The 15332-nt window shown below is 39.2% G+C and overlaps 1 protein-coding gene across 6 annotated transcripts in view; it reads left to right on the forward strand.

Moving 5' to 3' along the window:
• The window catches only part of atrnl1a (attractin-like 1a), a 450037-nt gene that overhangs the window by 186920 nt on the left and 247785 nt on the right, over positions 1-15332 (forward strand). For all 6 annotated transcript variants that reach the window (XM_041790223.1, XM_041790225.1, XM_041790224.1 and 3 more), the window contains one exon: positions 8611-8663. In XM_041790223.1, coding sequence (XP_041646157.1) covers positions 8611-8663 — 53 coding nt within the window. The remainder of the gene's footprint in view (positions 1-8610; positions 8664-15332) is intronic.

Raw genomic sequence — 15332 nt, forward strand, 5'->3', positions numbered from 1 at the left:
CAGAATCTTAAGTGTAAGTCATAATTGTGACAAGAAAAATTGAAAAATGTAAAATAAAAACACAAGTTAATTTCTTTCCCACTTTCATGGCTTTTTAAATTTTTACTACGGATATCTTAAATCGCCAAGGTTAAGTTTACATTTTTGTACTGGAGGTAATTTGTAGACCTAATACCGGTGGGCCAGTTACGTATGATAAAAGTGGGATAAGATCTTGAGGGTCAGATTTGGCCTTGAGTTTGGCACCCATGCGCTTCATGGTAAAGTGCAACTGTAGTTTGGCTTGTACGGGCCTTTCCTAGTCATTTATCTACTCAAAGGCCTTTTACACCACAGGTCACATTCACTTGTTACCTCCATTCACTTCACACACTGGTTAAAAAAGATGCAGTAGAGACTTGGCCATCAGTATTAATATATTAACTCCACAACGTACATCAGTGTTTGACCTTCACCCACAATTAGCCAGTGTAGGATGCATGTCGTTAGCCAGCTAAGTTGCTAAACTGTTGTATCCAATTAGACAGTGCAAGATTTATGAGTCGCTTAAACTCCTTATGGATAATTGGGTGCTTAGATGGTCGAGTGGTTTAAGGTGCTAGTAGCTAGGGTTGCCAACCGTCCCTTGAAATACAGAATCGTCCCGAATTTGACAATTAAATGCAGTGTCCTGTTTTAAGGCATCACAGGATACAGTTTGTTCCGTATTTTCACCCTTAACATCCTACTTTGCCACTGATTGGTTAATACCTGTTGCATTTGTCAGTTTGATTGGTCAGCTAAGACTTAGAGCCAATCAGAGGCAGAGGAAGGTGGGTCTTCTCTTTGCACAACACGGAGCGGGGATGATGCTTCAAACACTCGCAGCTGGAGCGATTATAGACACACGGAAGTGAGCGCGAGAATTAAACACTAGGTCAGACAGCAGCTGTGAAAGAGAGTAAAGATCTAAGAGCAGTTTGTGCTTCCAAGTGTTTTTTGTGGAGCACCGTGAGCTGACAGAGGTAGTAAGGCCTGCTATAGTAGTCAGTAGTACAGCTAAATTGCATTGGTTTGTGAGTTTAGCTAATGTTACAGTGCTATCAATGCCAGCCTTCAGTCCTCCTTGCAGGTTAGCATCCACATTCCTGTGCTGAGTGTTTTTTAATTTAAAATTGTTCTATTCTATGAGATATGATCATTGCTATGTGTTTACCATTGTTTATCCAGGCAAGAAAGCTAGGAGTAACCAGAGCTACAGTGACCACTAGTTGTGGATGTCTGTGGTACAGTTACTGGGGATTGTGGGCATGACCTGACAAAAATGTGAAGAATTAGCTAAACAGACTGGTGATTCTGGTGCTATCTTCAGAGGGATTGGATGTTTAATTGTTAAGCCAGCCAATGGTGTGAATCACTTTTTGTTCCCTGCTGGTGAGAAATGAGAAACGAGTGGATGCAGAGCCAAAACAGGCTGTCATCATGATTAAAAGTGCAAGACCAAATGTCCTTTAGCTCTGGTGCTAAAGGCAAAGTGAGAAAAGTTCAGGCTTCTTGCATTAGCTACCCTCCACCATGCACACATTTTCCCCAAACTGCACATTTCATCAGTGGCTTAAGCTGATGTCTAACCTCCTCTGAAGAAAGGAAGAGACAGAGTTTGTGTGATATTTATTAAAAATTTATACAGCTTCAAGAGAAAAAAAAACTGCAGTGATTAAAATATCGGATAGATAATATTTTTTAGCATGGTATTTGGCGCCATGCAGGGCTCTTGGCAGTATAATGTGACATCACATTCATCATATTAAATCTACTTGTGCTGAAATAGGCTTAGTGCTCATTGCTTTCCTTTGTGGCAGTCTGCTGGAAGCGACTCCAAAGCTTTTAAACTCACAGAGCTCTCAGGAGATGACGCTGCTCGCTCTCCACGTCGCCTCTCTCGATCCCAAAGCGTTCGTTTAATAAGCCTCTTTCATCCTCCTCCACACACTTCGCTCCTCCAGTACTGAAAGGTAGTCCACCTTTTTTTGTCTATATCTTCTTTTTTCAGTCTTTTATGTTTTTCTGTTTGTTTGTTTTTTTCAAATTTCTGTCACTGTTTCTTTCATTTCTAGAAACTGATGCAATTAGTGACTCAAACAGGGTAAAACTGTGTTTTTTGGTGACTATTTTTGGCTGCTGATGACATTTTGGTCAGTTTGTGAATACTTGGGGCAGCAGTGTGGGTGTGTGACTGAGTCAAAAGAAATGCAGGGAAAGCTTTCATGGTAATGAAAGAACCTGCCAACCAAAGCACCAGTGTGGCTTATTGGTTTGCTCGGAATAAACTGTGGACTAGAACAGGGGTTCTTAACCTTTTTGACCTTGGGGCCCAACCTTGTCAGTACAGAGGGACCCCGGGCCCATTCAAATTTTAACACTGAGTTGGTAATCATACTCTTGATTTGATTTGTATTCAATAACTACATCTAATGTACCTATAGGTGATCAGATGGAAGAGGAAGAGGAAAAGTGACACGAGCACTGCTGTGCTCCTGTTAATGTATGAGTATTTAAGACAATAACAGAGAACTGTGCATGTCTCTGCAGCCTTATGCCTCATATCAGTGAATATGTGAAATTATACCTCATTATTGGATTTACCAACAAAGAGATTCATTCTTTGCCACATAAACACACAGCATCTATGATTCGCTGTTAATAATAAGTTTCCACTTTTTCTCGTCATTTCGACTTTAATCTCAAAGTTGTATTTCAACTTCATTCTCTAAATTTCGACTTTATTCTCATCATTTCGACTTTAATCTCGACTTGCCAGAAATGATTTTATCCATCAAAAATGGTCCTAATCCGCTTCTGTACTTTAATCTTCATTTTTTTGCTTAACAAACTTATTCATAACTTCTGTTCCAGACTCGCGGCTGTCTTCTTCTGCTTGTTTGAGCTTGTTAGTCAACTGACTGACACATTACTGCTACCAAGTGGCAGGGAAATGTATTACAACTGAGTGTCTCGCAGCCAATACTTAGTCCCCGCGGCCCTCAAAAAAATAGCTACATTATGACGGTTAAACCAGAATGTCACACCAAATAAATTTTAAACTAGGACTTCTCTTGTAGCCTTTTGTTGTATTTTGACTTTAATTATAGATTTCTACTCAAAATTTAAAGTTATTTACCTGTGCTTTAAACATGTACTTGAAAGAGGACTGGGGCTACAAAAAAATATTTCACATCTAAAATACAAGTTTCCCTCTTCAAAATAATCCCCCTCAACTCTAAGCACGCTCCCAATCCTCTCTGCCACACCTCCATGCACTTCTGGAAGGATTCTCCCGGGATTCCATACAGCTCCGTGGCCATGGCCATCTTGATCGCTTCCACGCCCAGAAAAGTCCTCCCAATGACCCCCTTCAGCTTTGGAAAAGGGAGAATATCACACAGAGCCAGGTCAGGTGAGTAGGGGGGTTGCTCCAGTACGGCATCATTCTTCCAGGCCAGAACTTGCCGGATGCTCAGGGCGTTGCAAGCTGGTGAGTTGCTGTGGTGAAGCAGCTACGATCTGTCCTGCCACAACTCTCACGTCTTCTCTCAAACACTGCAGGATCTCTTTGTAGACATGCTGGCAGATCCTCTAGCCCATGACTTGCTACCCCGGTAAGTCTGGTTTGGTTTTGAGACACTTGTGAGTGACGGTGTTAATCTGTCTGACGCTGTCGCAGTTCATGCCAAGCTCACTTATGATCAGCCGAACAGCCAGCCGATGATCACCACACACCACCTTCATCATGCACTCAATGTTAGCCACAGTCCTTCTTTTGTCCTTCTTTAAACTTCTTGTGCAACTTAAAAACCCATGAGCGCAACATCGTCTCATCTCTGAACACTTGCTGCTGTAGTCTGAGTTTCCACAGCCAGACTAGAATCTCCAGGTTGTTTCGGTGCTCTGAGCTCATTGCTTGATTGCCTGAAATTAAGGTGCCATTAACAAAAGCATGTGAATAAAAATACAATGGCTGCAGAGAGCTGAGATTGCAGCTGTATACAGTGACGCAAACTGCAAACCTCTACCCCCCATAGGTCACATAGACACCAAGTCCCTTTACTTTTCTGACCCACAACATCTTTGGGCCTAATGTTAATCTCTGCTTGTGGATGCAAATTCCAAAGAATGCTTTGAGAGATTGTCTTCAAAATTTGTTCAAGTCAACTTTGACTCAAGATTGACATGATTCGTTTTTGGAGGTCATGTCAAAGCATATGGTCATGTTCATTCTGTGCTTGTAAATTCACTTTCTCAAGACTGATTTGTGTACTTTCTTGAATTTTTAGAAATGTCGACTCCGACTTGGGAATAAACTGATTCGATTCTTGAGATCAAAGGTCAAAGTTTTGGGCCTCATTTTCATCCCTCGCTTTAACCTGCTGTATCTCAAGAGAATTCTTTGTGGAAGTTCTTCAAACTTTGCACCAATGGCCTCTCTGGCTAAAGATAAAATGAGTTGTTTTTGGAGGTCAAAGGTCCAGGTGACTCAGCCTCATGTCAGTCCCTTTTTTATACGATTTCTACCAGTTACACCACCACAGAAACTACCCAACCAATCTTCTTCACCCACTAGTGTCACTGAAAATTACATATCTTTCAGAGGTCTCATCCCTGTCAAGAGTCTGTGTGCAATTTTTCTTCCAATCACAGTCTTTAACAACTCCACCATTTGCAAAGCACATTCCACTTTGCATGTACTACATGTGTCATCATCAGTTGTGATTTAGGCTTTTTTTTTTAAACGCTTCCCAACACAGTTTCATCCATCCCTCTTTTTCCCATGATGAAAACACCAGTGTCAAAGTAAAAGATTGTTATTTTGTTATCCTTCTGTGATTAGAACCACATCCACAGCAATTATGTTTTTAGCACGGCAAATTAATAGGCAAGAATAAGAAACTGAACGGAAAATGACTTTTATTTGCTATTGGTTTTATAACATGTAAATTACCCTGCATCAAAGTCCAGAGACAGTGTGGTAGTGAGGTAACATATTAAGGATTATTGCAGCACATCGCTATTGACATCCAGTGGTCTCTTTCACGGAGTCAGAAGCTATTATTACACCAGCATCCTTTTTTTTGTTTTATGTTGGTTCTAAACTCCTGATTCAGGCTGAAAGCTGTGCAATGCAGTTGTGGTTTAAGGCCTCGTCCTTGGCCGGGGTTTATGGAGGAATGAAAAATTCAGCGTCTTGGCACTGCTCCGTGACCCGCTGCAGCACTTCACAAGAATCCACAAACATCCCTGCTGTAAACCTAACCTGCCCTCATGTTCTCCACTTAGTCCTCTTTTTTCTTTGTTTGTTTTGTGCTCACTCTGAGCTCTTCTCCAGCATTTTGATTTGTGATTGTCATTTAGACACAAAAACTTGTGTTATGTGGGGAATTTGGGGTGCTTGGGTTGATTTATTGCACGTATTTCATTAGCTTTGTCAAAAAGCTGCATATGGGTTTGATAAGCTACATGTTTTCTTTGCCTTCTATGGCACCGATACAGACTTTCATCTAGCTGTTGAAATGCCAGTAAACACTCTGATTATTTTTCTTTTTAAATTCTTCTAGATTCAAGTTATAAAGAAACACATGAACACAAGAAAAAACAAGATTAATACCTCTCCACTGTGGCAATGCAAGCCCTCTTTCAAACTGCATGCTCAAAGCCCTGACATTATAATTTCTCAGTACTTTTATTGTATTTTTAATATTTCTTTTCTGTCCAGCTTACAGTAGAAGTTCAATAACTTCATCTTTTGTTCCCTCCTGCCAGGCAATAATTTTCTTATCTGTGCTCTGAACTCTTGCAGGTTCACGTCAGCCATCTTGACATTTTAATGGCCTCACCAGCATGAGCATCATTTCCTGATGAATATATATATGAAAAGAAAACCTTTCACTAAATTATTGTTCTTTATTTCCTTCAGCTAACTGATGAAATTAACATTTTTTTCTTGAATTCCCTTATGGTACTGGACCTCCAAGCCTTTTAGAAACCAAAGAAATTCCATTATGTATTTTGAAACAGTCATTACATTTTGCAATGGAAAAATCAATTCTTTTTTTAACCTTATTGTGCTGCAGCAGAGCTCTCAGGTCATTAGAGACTCTCCCTTAACATAAAGGTCACTAATTCAACCACAGCCAATTAATGTCCATCAACAAACCTGAATCGCTTTAAGAGACATTCAGCCTCTGTGTGGTCAGAGAGAGAAACAGACAAAAAGATAAATATTTAAATTACATGCAAATGAAATGCTGAAAAGATTTCATTTGATAGAGAATGGCAGGGCCTGATGGTCCCTTTAATGTTTTGTTTTCCTTTTGTAAAATGTATTGATAATTACATCACTTTGACTCAAACTCAAATGTCACTGTGTTTACTTAAAAGTCTGACAAGTTTGGGCCCTATGTTGTTTTCTGCTGAAAAATGTAAATTGTATTTTGAAAGGGCTGCAATACGGTTTAGCGGTTAGCACTTTTGCCTCTAAGCAAGAGGGTTCCTGTGTCGGACTCCTGTCAGACAGGGCCTCCATTGGTGTGAATGCAGGTGAGACTCATTCTTTGTCTCAACATGTTAACCTTAAGATGATGTTGTTGTATTTCAAATACATGGGCCAGACATGGCCACCGAACAGGCCGGGTGGATCTGGCACCATGTATCTATTTTGTATCCCACAATGCATTGTGATGGGCTGTGACAAACAATGGCAGGCTGTTCTGTTGTTGAGTCATTTTTTGTCAAACTGTGAATGTAGGTTCTGGAGGAGATGGACCGAATAGCTCAAAATGAAGTGAAAGAGAGCCTGTATTGTGGCCCTCTGTGTCACTGCAGACAGGAACAGCTCTGAATAATGGCACGAATAGAACTAACACAAAGAAGTGCAAAGCATTTTTTTGGAAAATGCGAATATTTTGAAAGATCTTTTATCACAGAATATTTTTTCTCTCTTTGATCTCTAAGAGATAGGAGGACAATTTTGTGTGTTTTGAGTTCCCTTTATTTTTATCTTTATACTCCCATAACTTTCAAAAAATCATAAACATTACTGCAGCACACATATTTTTAAAGCCCAGCTCGTCATAGAAAAAGACATTTAGAGCTTCACTGTACACCATAGGCTTGATGTTTTACAAACTTTTAAAGACAAGTTAAGACAAGACAAAATGGTTAAAGAAAACCTTAGGGCAGTGCTTCCCAAAGTGTGGACCAGGGCCCACTGGTGGGCCCCAGAGGTACTGTAGGTGGACTGCAATACAACGAAATTCTATGTGCTCATAACATACTTGATAGCATGTTTTTTTTTTTTTTTTTTTTTTTTTTAATTTTAATTTCAGAAGTAACAAAACAAAACCAGAGGTTTTAAGTCATGTCACATCTTTGTCATTAATTTTGTCTGTTGTGTACAACTGGTGTCACAGTTTGGCTGGTGTTGGATTAATCGGTGACTCAGTTAACCATTCTACTATGCCACTTGCTTCCCAGTCTTAAGAATTTATCAGTCTCTTTAGAGACATTAATGAAACTTGCGAAGAGTTTGCTTGGTCACAGAGTACATTTGCAGAGGTTGATATTTGAAAAGAAGGCTGGCTCAAGCCTCAGAGGTTTGAAATATAGAGGGAATAATACTCTAAACAGTTAATGTTTGATTTTATCTCAGTGTTTTTTAAGATTGCAAACAGAAGGATCTCCACAAACAATCTAAAAAAATAGGGATGCACTGATGCATCTGTTTATTATCAATAATAGCAGATATTGGCCCTTTTTACAAATGTCGTCCATCAGCCAAATAGCACAAACAAAAGTGGCCTGATTTTACTATCAAGTGTAATGAACAGTTATCTATGTTAACAGTTAGAATGTTTTTTTGCCATTCTACTTTCCACCAAAATGTAAAACAATCTGTTGGAGGTTATATGAACAATATTTTTCTCATCTTTACTGTATAAAAAAAGGACATACTGTTATTCACTCTTACAGTTGTAAATTTGTAGAGTAAATAATTTATTCTAAAATAGATTTTCAAATCAAGTGTTTTACAATGCCAGGGGATTTAAAAATGGAAAATATGTTAATTTTTTCGATATTTTTTTCCTTATTTCCTTGGCAGGTAAGTGCTTTGATACACAGCATGTATCAGTCTCTGCCTGGTCAGTAGCCCAAAGCCTAAAACATGACTTGTTGGGACCACTTCAGTGTAATATCTGGATGCCCTCCTGTAACTTTAATATTTGATGATCTTTTCCAGTCAAGAGTTGTGGTGTAAAGAACGAGATTGTCCATCTGTGTCGGCAGTCAGGGTCAGTGGTGTGTATGTGTGTGTGCGTGTTTATGTGTGTGTGCCCCCCCCGGGAAAAGGAGAGCAGCTATGGCTAGACAGGACTGTCGGGGGAAATCACCTCGCAAAGACAATACCTGCAGCAAGGACCCGCCTGACACGCACAACCACACTGAGGCATACACGCTCCAACAGTACAATCCATCTTAGGAAAAACTCAGCCCTCGTTGAATGCTAATGCATTTGTTCTTTCTCTTTCTTATTTTTCTTCCAGTCTTAAATTTTACTCTTTTCCTGTGTTTTTCCAGATGTGACTCAGAGAACCGTTACCTTGGTAACCCCCTCAGAGGAACATGCTATTGTAAGTATCCTGCCTCCACTGCACCTGTCTCCATCACACACATGTTGCACACAAATGTGGACCAAAGATGTATTAAGATGTCAATAATGGAAAACAAAAAAAATATTTTAATGCGTATATACTTGCACATCAAGAAGTTATTCCACCACAAAATATTATATTAACAAGACATGGTGAGGATGCCTTTGGATTCTGACCTGTTTTAAAGGAAAGACATGGCTAGCTTCAATATAGTGCTTAAGTAATGGCAGTAACACCTGTTATATCAAACAGGACACCTACAAAAATCACAAACATTCAATAAGTACATGAGTTTTAACAGCAGTGAGGCTCATAATAAAAGAAAGAACTGGTTTTTGACATTTTAGTTTAATGAAAGTGTTATACTGTTGTAGAACTGACTACAGTCACGTATATTCCAATATTTGTTCCATTTGTTTTTCTTTACAATTCATGGAAAAAAATAGAAAAGCACTCAGAGAGCGCAGACCTCCGCCATTAGCCCTATCTCCCAAAAGTGAAGAATCCTTCAAGAAATTCCTGAATCTGTCCCCATGTGCCCCCTACCACGGCATTCGCCGATTACTCCCTCCCCAGTGGAGTGGAAACATGGTGAGGCAAAGCTTTGGCTTTGCTACCGGTGGACTGTCATGGTGGAAGCATTGCCTACCAGTGCCCTTACAGTCTCACCCATGGTCTCACTGGATGACTGAAAGTCATGGCAGAGGGTGAATATTCCTCTATTCCTCCCAACATTGTGAGTATTCTCGCTACAATTCGCTGCCTTTCTCTCTGTTATGCTCCGACTCGTCTCCTCGACCGGGCATGCATCTTTCAAACTCTATAAACTCCAAAACTTTGAATAGAAACACACCCAAAATGCTGCTGGGATTGAAGTTACTCATGTCCGCCATCTCCTGGTGTAAAGTGGTAACAGCACAGACCTTCACCATTAGCCCTATCTCCCAATAGTAAAGAATCCTTTAAAAAATTCCTGGATCCAGACGGTGATCCAGATCACTCCCAAACTCTAATCAGTTCTTCCTTATGCCATTTCTGACATTTCCTGAAAATTTCATCAAAATCCGTCCATAAATTTTTGAGTTATGTTGCTAACAAACAAACAAACTAACAAACAAAGAAACTAATAAACAAACTAACGAACAAACCCACCCGATCACATAACCTCCTTGGCAGAGGTAAAAATGTTACAAAAACTAAATTTCTACATTGATTTAGGCAGAAATAAGGCTGACAATAAAAATAAAAACTGATCTCTACCACACAAGTATAATAAAACTGTTATAAGGTTTAAAAGTTGACCAAAAATCACACCTGTTTTACTATTTATATCTTCAAAGTTTCTATAAATTAATCAAATTTACTACAGGATCACTCTTTAACTTTAATACTGTTTCTATCAAACTACACTATAGACTACTGATATCCAACATTATAATAAGTTATTTCTTTAAACCCTACTCAAATAAAACTGTACATGACATTTAGCGGTAATATTCACTTCTGTAAAGTGTTAGTTTTGTCATCTTAGCGTGGTTAGTTATAAAATTAGGGTCAAGTTTATAGTTTCCATGCTCCAGATTAACTAAACATGTAACCACAGTGAGTGACATCATATAAACCTTTGTGTGTGATGACTCAGATCTGACAGGGATGTTAGTGAATGCTATTTTAACATAATGAGATAATAGTAAACAACAATAATACATTGGGTTGAAGCTGATTACTCAGATGTTCCTGCTTAAAAGAGAGGAGGCAGATTAAAAACAAGGAGAAAAGAGAGAGAGAGAGGGACTGTATCTGTCCTGGACTTTGTTTTTATGTTTCCAGATGCTTACAGGGTTCACATTGACTTACCTCATTTGCAACAAATTGCTGGTTTTCCTTTTTTAAGGGCAGACGAAGGAGGAATGCTGCAGTCAAAACAGATGTTCAGTGGCACACGAGCACTCTCTCTCTCTCACCCACATACCCACCCACACACACACACACACACACACACACACCCCCCCACCCACCCACACACCAATCCATACACACACACACTGAGTTTTTGAATTGCCATCATCAGTTTAAACATTATAACCCACTGGAATAAAAATCAAGTCCTGTCAATGTCAATAACCCTCTACCTTAGAGTGGGGCTATTATTGTTTGAATGAGAGATGCTAGAAGGGGTGCAGCAATCAGAGGAGTCATGCCATGACTTCTCGGTCACCTCAAATATGCCTTTGATCACAAAAACATCTCCGGAGAATTAAATTCAATACACTTTACTTTAATAGCAGCAAAATGTCATTTATAGAGTGAGAATTCCCGTCTAAAAATCTGCTCATGGAGATCATCAATTGGAGACAGGCTTGCCCGTAGATTTTGCTGGGACTCTGATAAACCTAGAGAATGGACCCACCCCAGTTGTGACTTATTGATTGATATCAATGCATGTGTGTTGGATCAGTAGGGTTGGTGCTAGTGCCACTTTTTATTAATTTTGTGCACTTTTCTGCCCGTTGTTGATACTTTATGCCTATTTTTACCTCTGTTAACCCATATTTTCCACTTGTGAATCCTATTTCACCACCTTTACTGCCCATTTCTGACTAATTTAACCCAATTTTATCCAAGGTAACCCCTGTTCACCACATTTCTGTTCAACCCATTTTGGCCACTGTCTGACGAACAGTTGCCTTCGATAACTAATTTTTGCCACTATTAATCCTTTATCACCTCTTTTTCTGGCTGATTTTGACACTGTAACCAATTAATGCTACTCTGCTGATCTTTTGCCTCTGTCAACCAATATTTGCGTAGTTTTGCCATCAGTTACCTCTTTTTTTTTTTTTTTTTGCAATTTATTTTTTATTGATGTAATAACAAATATAACTAGGGCTGCAAGCAGCACTGAAGGGCCCTCGCACCCCGGTGCATGTCAGGGCATCATGCAACCAGTGTGTGGCAACGGTGGGGTGTATGTGAACCACTGCAGTGTGCTGCCGCACGGCAAGGAGACCAAAGCGATCCTCATTTGAGCGTCATTATGTAAAAAATCCCCACCATGGTGCACTTTGTTCATGAGGTAGTACTGCCCCTCAACAGTAGGTGGTAGTATGTCAGAGGTGGATGTTGATATGTAAAGGTGATGAGGGAAAGAGTATTTATCATGTAAAATCATGGAATTTTGGAATTTTTATTTTGGAGGTGCTAATGGCATCTTACAGTAGTTAATGAACACTGAAATTTATAGAGAGGAAGACCCTGATCATACATGTGAAATTTGAAGGCAATCGGGTGGTTCATTTGAGAGTTACACCCACTTCCTGTCAGATGGCAAAGGATCAAAATGGCTGACATGGCCACTTGGATTTGTAATGTTGATATGTAGAAGTGATGAGGGACAGACTATTTATCTTGTAAAATTGCAAAAAGATTGGAAATGTTATATAAGAAGTGTAATGGCATCTTACAGTAGGGGGCACCATGGCAAATCCATGAAATGAACACTGAAATTCGTAGAGAGGAAGACCCTGATAATACTTGTGAAATTTGAAGGCAATCCTGTGTTTTATTTAAGAGTTATACCCACTTCCTGTCAAATGGCAAAGGATCAAAATGGCTGACGTGGCCACTTGGATGTCTGATGTTGATATGTAGAACTGATGAAGGATGGTCTATTTATGTAAAATTGCAAAAAGATTGGAATTGTTATTTTAGAAGTGTAATGGCATCTTACAATAGGGGGCACTACAGCTAAACCTTGAAATGAACATTGGAATTTGTAGGGAGGCAGACCCTGATCAGCCATGTGACATTTGAAGCCAATCAGGTGTTTCGTTTGAGAGTTACACCCACTTCCTGTCCAACTGCTTATGTCTTTGCATCAGTTTACCAGTTTTGGGCTCATTAAACCCACATTTTCCACTTTTTAATCCTATTTCACCCCCTTCACTGCCCTGTTTTGCCACTCTAAACACATTTTTCCACTTTTTACCCATTTTATTTCTGATGATAAGAAAAGGGGTTTAGATTTTGAATGCTTTACACATTGGCATAACTAAATAAAAAATGCTGCTTTGGTTATTATTCATTATATGAAATATGATTATCACAGCTTAACTCTAGACCAGTGGTTTCAAAGTGTGAGGCGTGCCTCCCCTGGGGGGCCCCACAGAGCTTCAGGGGAGGACCCATAAACCTGAAAAAAGGTGATTTGCTTTGCTAACCTCTGCTGTGCATTGAGCAAAATGGATAGACTTATAGTTACTATAGGGACTTTGCTATAGAGGAGTGTTTCTCAACCCTCAACTAAAGAGCAAAACTGCTGAAAAATACCTTTGCAAAAGCCACAATCTAAGAGGTGAAAAGTGGCAAAAATAGCTTGAAGTAGCAATAGAAATAGGTTAAAGGTGGCAAAATGGTCAAAAAGTAGCAAAAAATGGGTAAAAAGGGGCAAAAATGGAGAGAAAAAGTGGAAAAATGGTCAGAAAGTAGGAGAAAAGGGTGAGAAATGACAAAAAATGAGTGGAAAGTGGCAAAAATGGGCAAAAAAAGAGGAAACAAGTGGTATGTAATGGCAAAGGTAGATAATGGGCAAAAATTTGCAAAAAAAAATGTGAAAAAGGGTAAAATGGGAAAAAATGGCAAAAAGAAGAGGCAAAAACTAGAAAAAAGGAAACAAGTGGTATTTAATGGCAAAAGGTATCTTAAATGGACAAAAAGTTGCCAAAAATTGAAAAAAAAGCAAAAAATGGCAATAAAGTGGCAAAAATTGGGAAAAAGGTGGCAAAGGTGAAAAAGAACAAAAATGGGATTAAAGTGGAAAAAATGGGGAAACGTGTCAAAAAGAAGTTGGAAAATGGCCAAAAAAAATATGAAAAAGGGGTATATAATGGCATTATAACTGAATAAGAGGGAAAGGCAGATGTTTAGGACATTTGCAAACCAAAATATCCAAAATATATTAATTTTAAAAATGTTTAAAGATTAGCCATAAATGTTTGAAATGTTGTTTATTTATTTTTACTTTTTTTCAATTTCAATCCTTTTTGTGGGTGGGGGACCACTGAATGAATACTTTCTTCTTAGGGGATGCTCACTCTCCCACGCTTTGAAAACCCCTGCTCTAGACTATGATTTTCCTTACCTCCATGGGCTCCCAATTTGGCCCATGGATGTCCTTTTTAGAGCAAAACAAAAAAAATCCAATCTTGTGCATGTGATTTCCTTTAAAGCAAGTCTTGTTTAAATAAAGAACTCTATTTTTTGTTGCACAGTGTAATGTTGAGGTGATTTTGGCACATCTATTGGATTAAGGACTGATGTTTGAAAGCACTAGGTGGCACCAATGCAATGTCCTGGTCCAGCATTCTTAAGGGCTTTTAATCATGTTCATACATACAGTCTGCCATGACTTTCATTCCCCTTAAAGAGTGTAAGTACACATTTCTGTCATATCTCCATGGATGCAGCTAAAAAGGGGATCTCAGATGTATTTGCCGGCTTTATGTTCTGTCATTAACGTGTTATTATGGTCTCTGTTCTCTATGAAATGGAGTTAGCTTTGTTTGAATAAGAGCAAGCACACTTAGAGCTACACACATGAATTCACACACATAAAGCAGTGATTTAAAAGCCATCCATTTCCCTGTGCTAAGCCAGCAAAGTGGTTGAGGTCAATATTATCCTTAAATGTCATTGGAAGGAAGGTGCTGATAAGAAAAGCTGTATCTCTATCATGTTAAAATACACTCAGATATGTTGAGAGTCACATCTATCCCTGCTGCAGATTTAGACAGATTTACAGAAGAAGTTTTAGGATCTGCACTAAGTTTAGATTTCCTTTGACGGTGGAAAGTTGCTGAACAGCTGACAGCAGTGAGATTATCTTAAAGTGCAAAACTGTAAAACATAAATGCAAGAATTTATTGGGAAGCAGTGCCCCATATTTGTGGGGTCTCTTACCTCCACTTGTGAGGTTTTATGGGTTTACTATTGAATGCATGAGCAAGAAGTGGAAGCAAACTGGAATGTTTAACCTCAAAATTGGTGACAAATTTTGAGACCGCTTTAATCAAAGTCAGGCCCTTTGCTAAGATTGGATCAAAACTTAACTCTTCTCATGTAGCACATGTTGAAATCACTCACTTAATTATGACAAATCTGACTCAGTGAGGTGTTTGTTCAGAATACAGATTTGAAACGGCTGTAATTACTCCATCCAGGGATTGACTGCCACTTTGCTTCAACACATGGCAGCCTTGACACTAAACACTCAAAGGGAGCCAAACAACCTGCAGTAAAGGTTAAGTATTTGACTCAAAGTCTTCCAAGATGAACTGAAAGACATTATTGAAACCAAACAACCACTTAAGGCTGAACAGCTGAATATCATAACAAGTCCAGTCTCCCTGACATCTGCTCTCAGTCAGACGTGTTCAGTGGTTTATTCCCCTACTGACCCCCTCTATTTTTCTCCTTTCTGTTTGTATGAAGACAATGTATCCAAGAAAATTACCAGCAGAGCCATTGATCTACTGAAGTAGTTGTAGACTGTGTAGTGTTATCAGGGCTGTCCCTGGCCAAAGTGAGGCCCTAAGCAGACTCTGATATGAGGCCCCCCAATACTGCCCCCTCCCCCCCCACCACCACCAC

This window comes from Cheilinus undulatus, linkage group 6 (assembly GCF_018320785.1).
Source record: "Cheilinus undulatus linkage group 6, ASM1832078v1, whole genome shotgun sequence".
In the NCBI taxonomy this organism is placed as follows: Eukaryota; Metazoa; Chordata; class Actinopteri; order Labriformes; family Labridae; genus Cheilinus; species Cheilinus undulatus.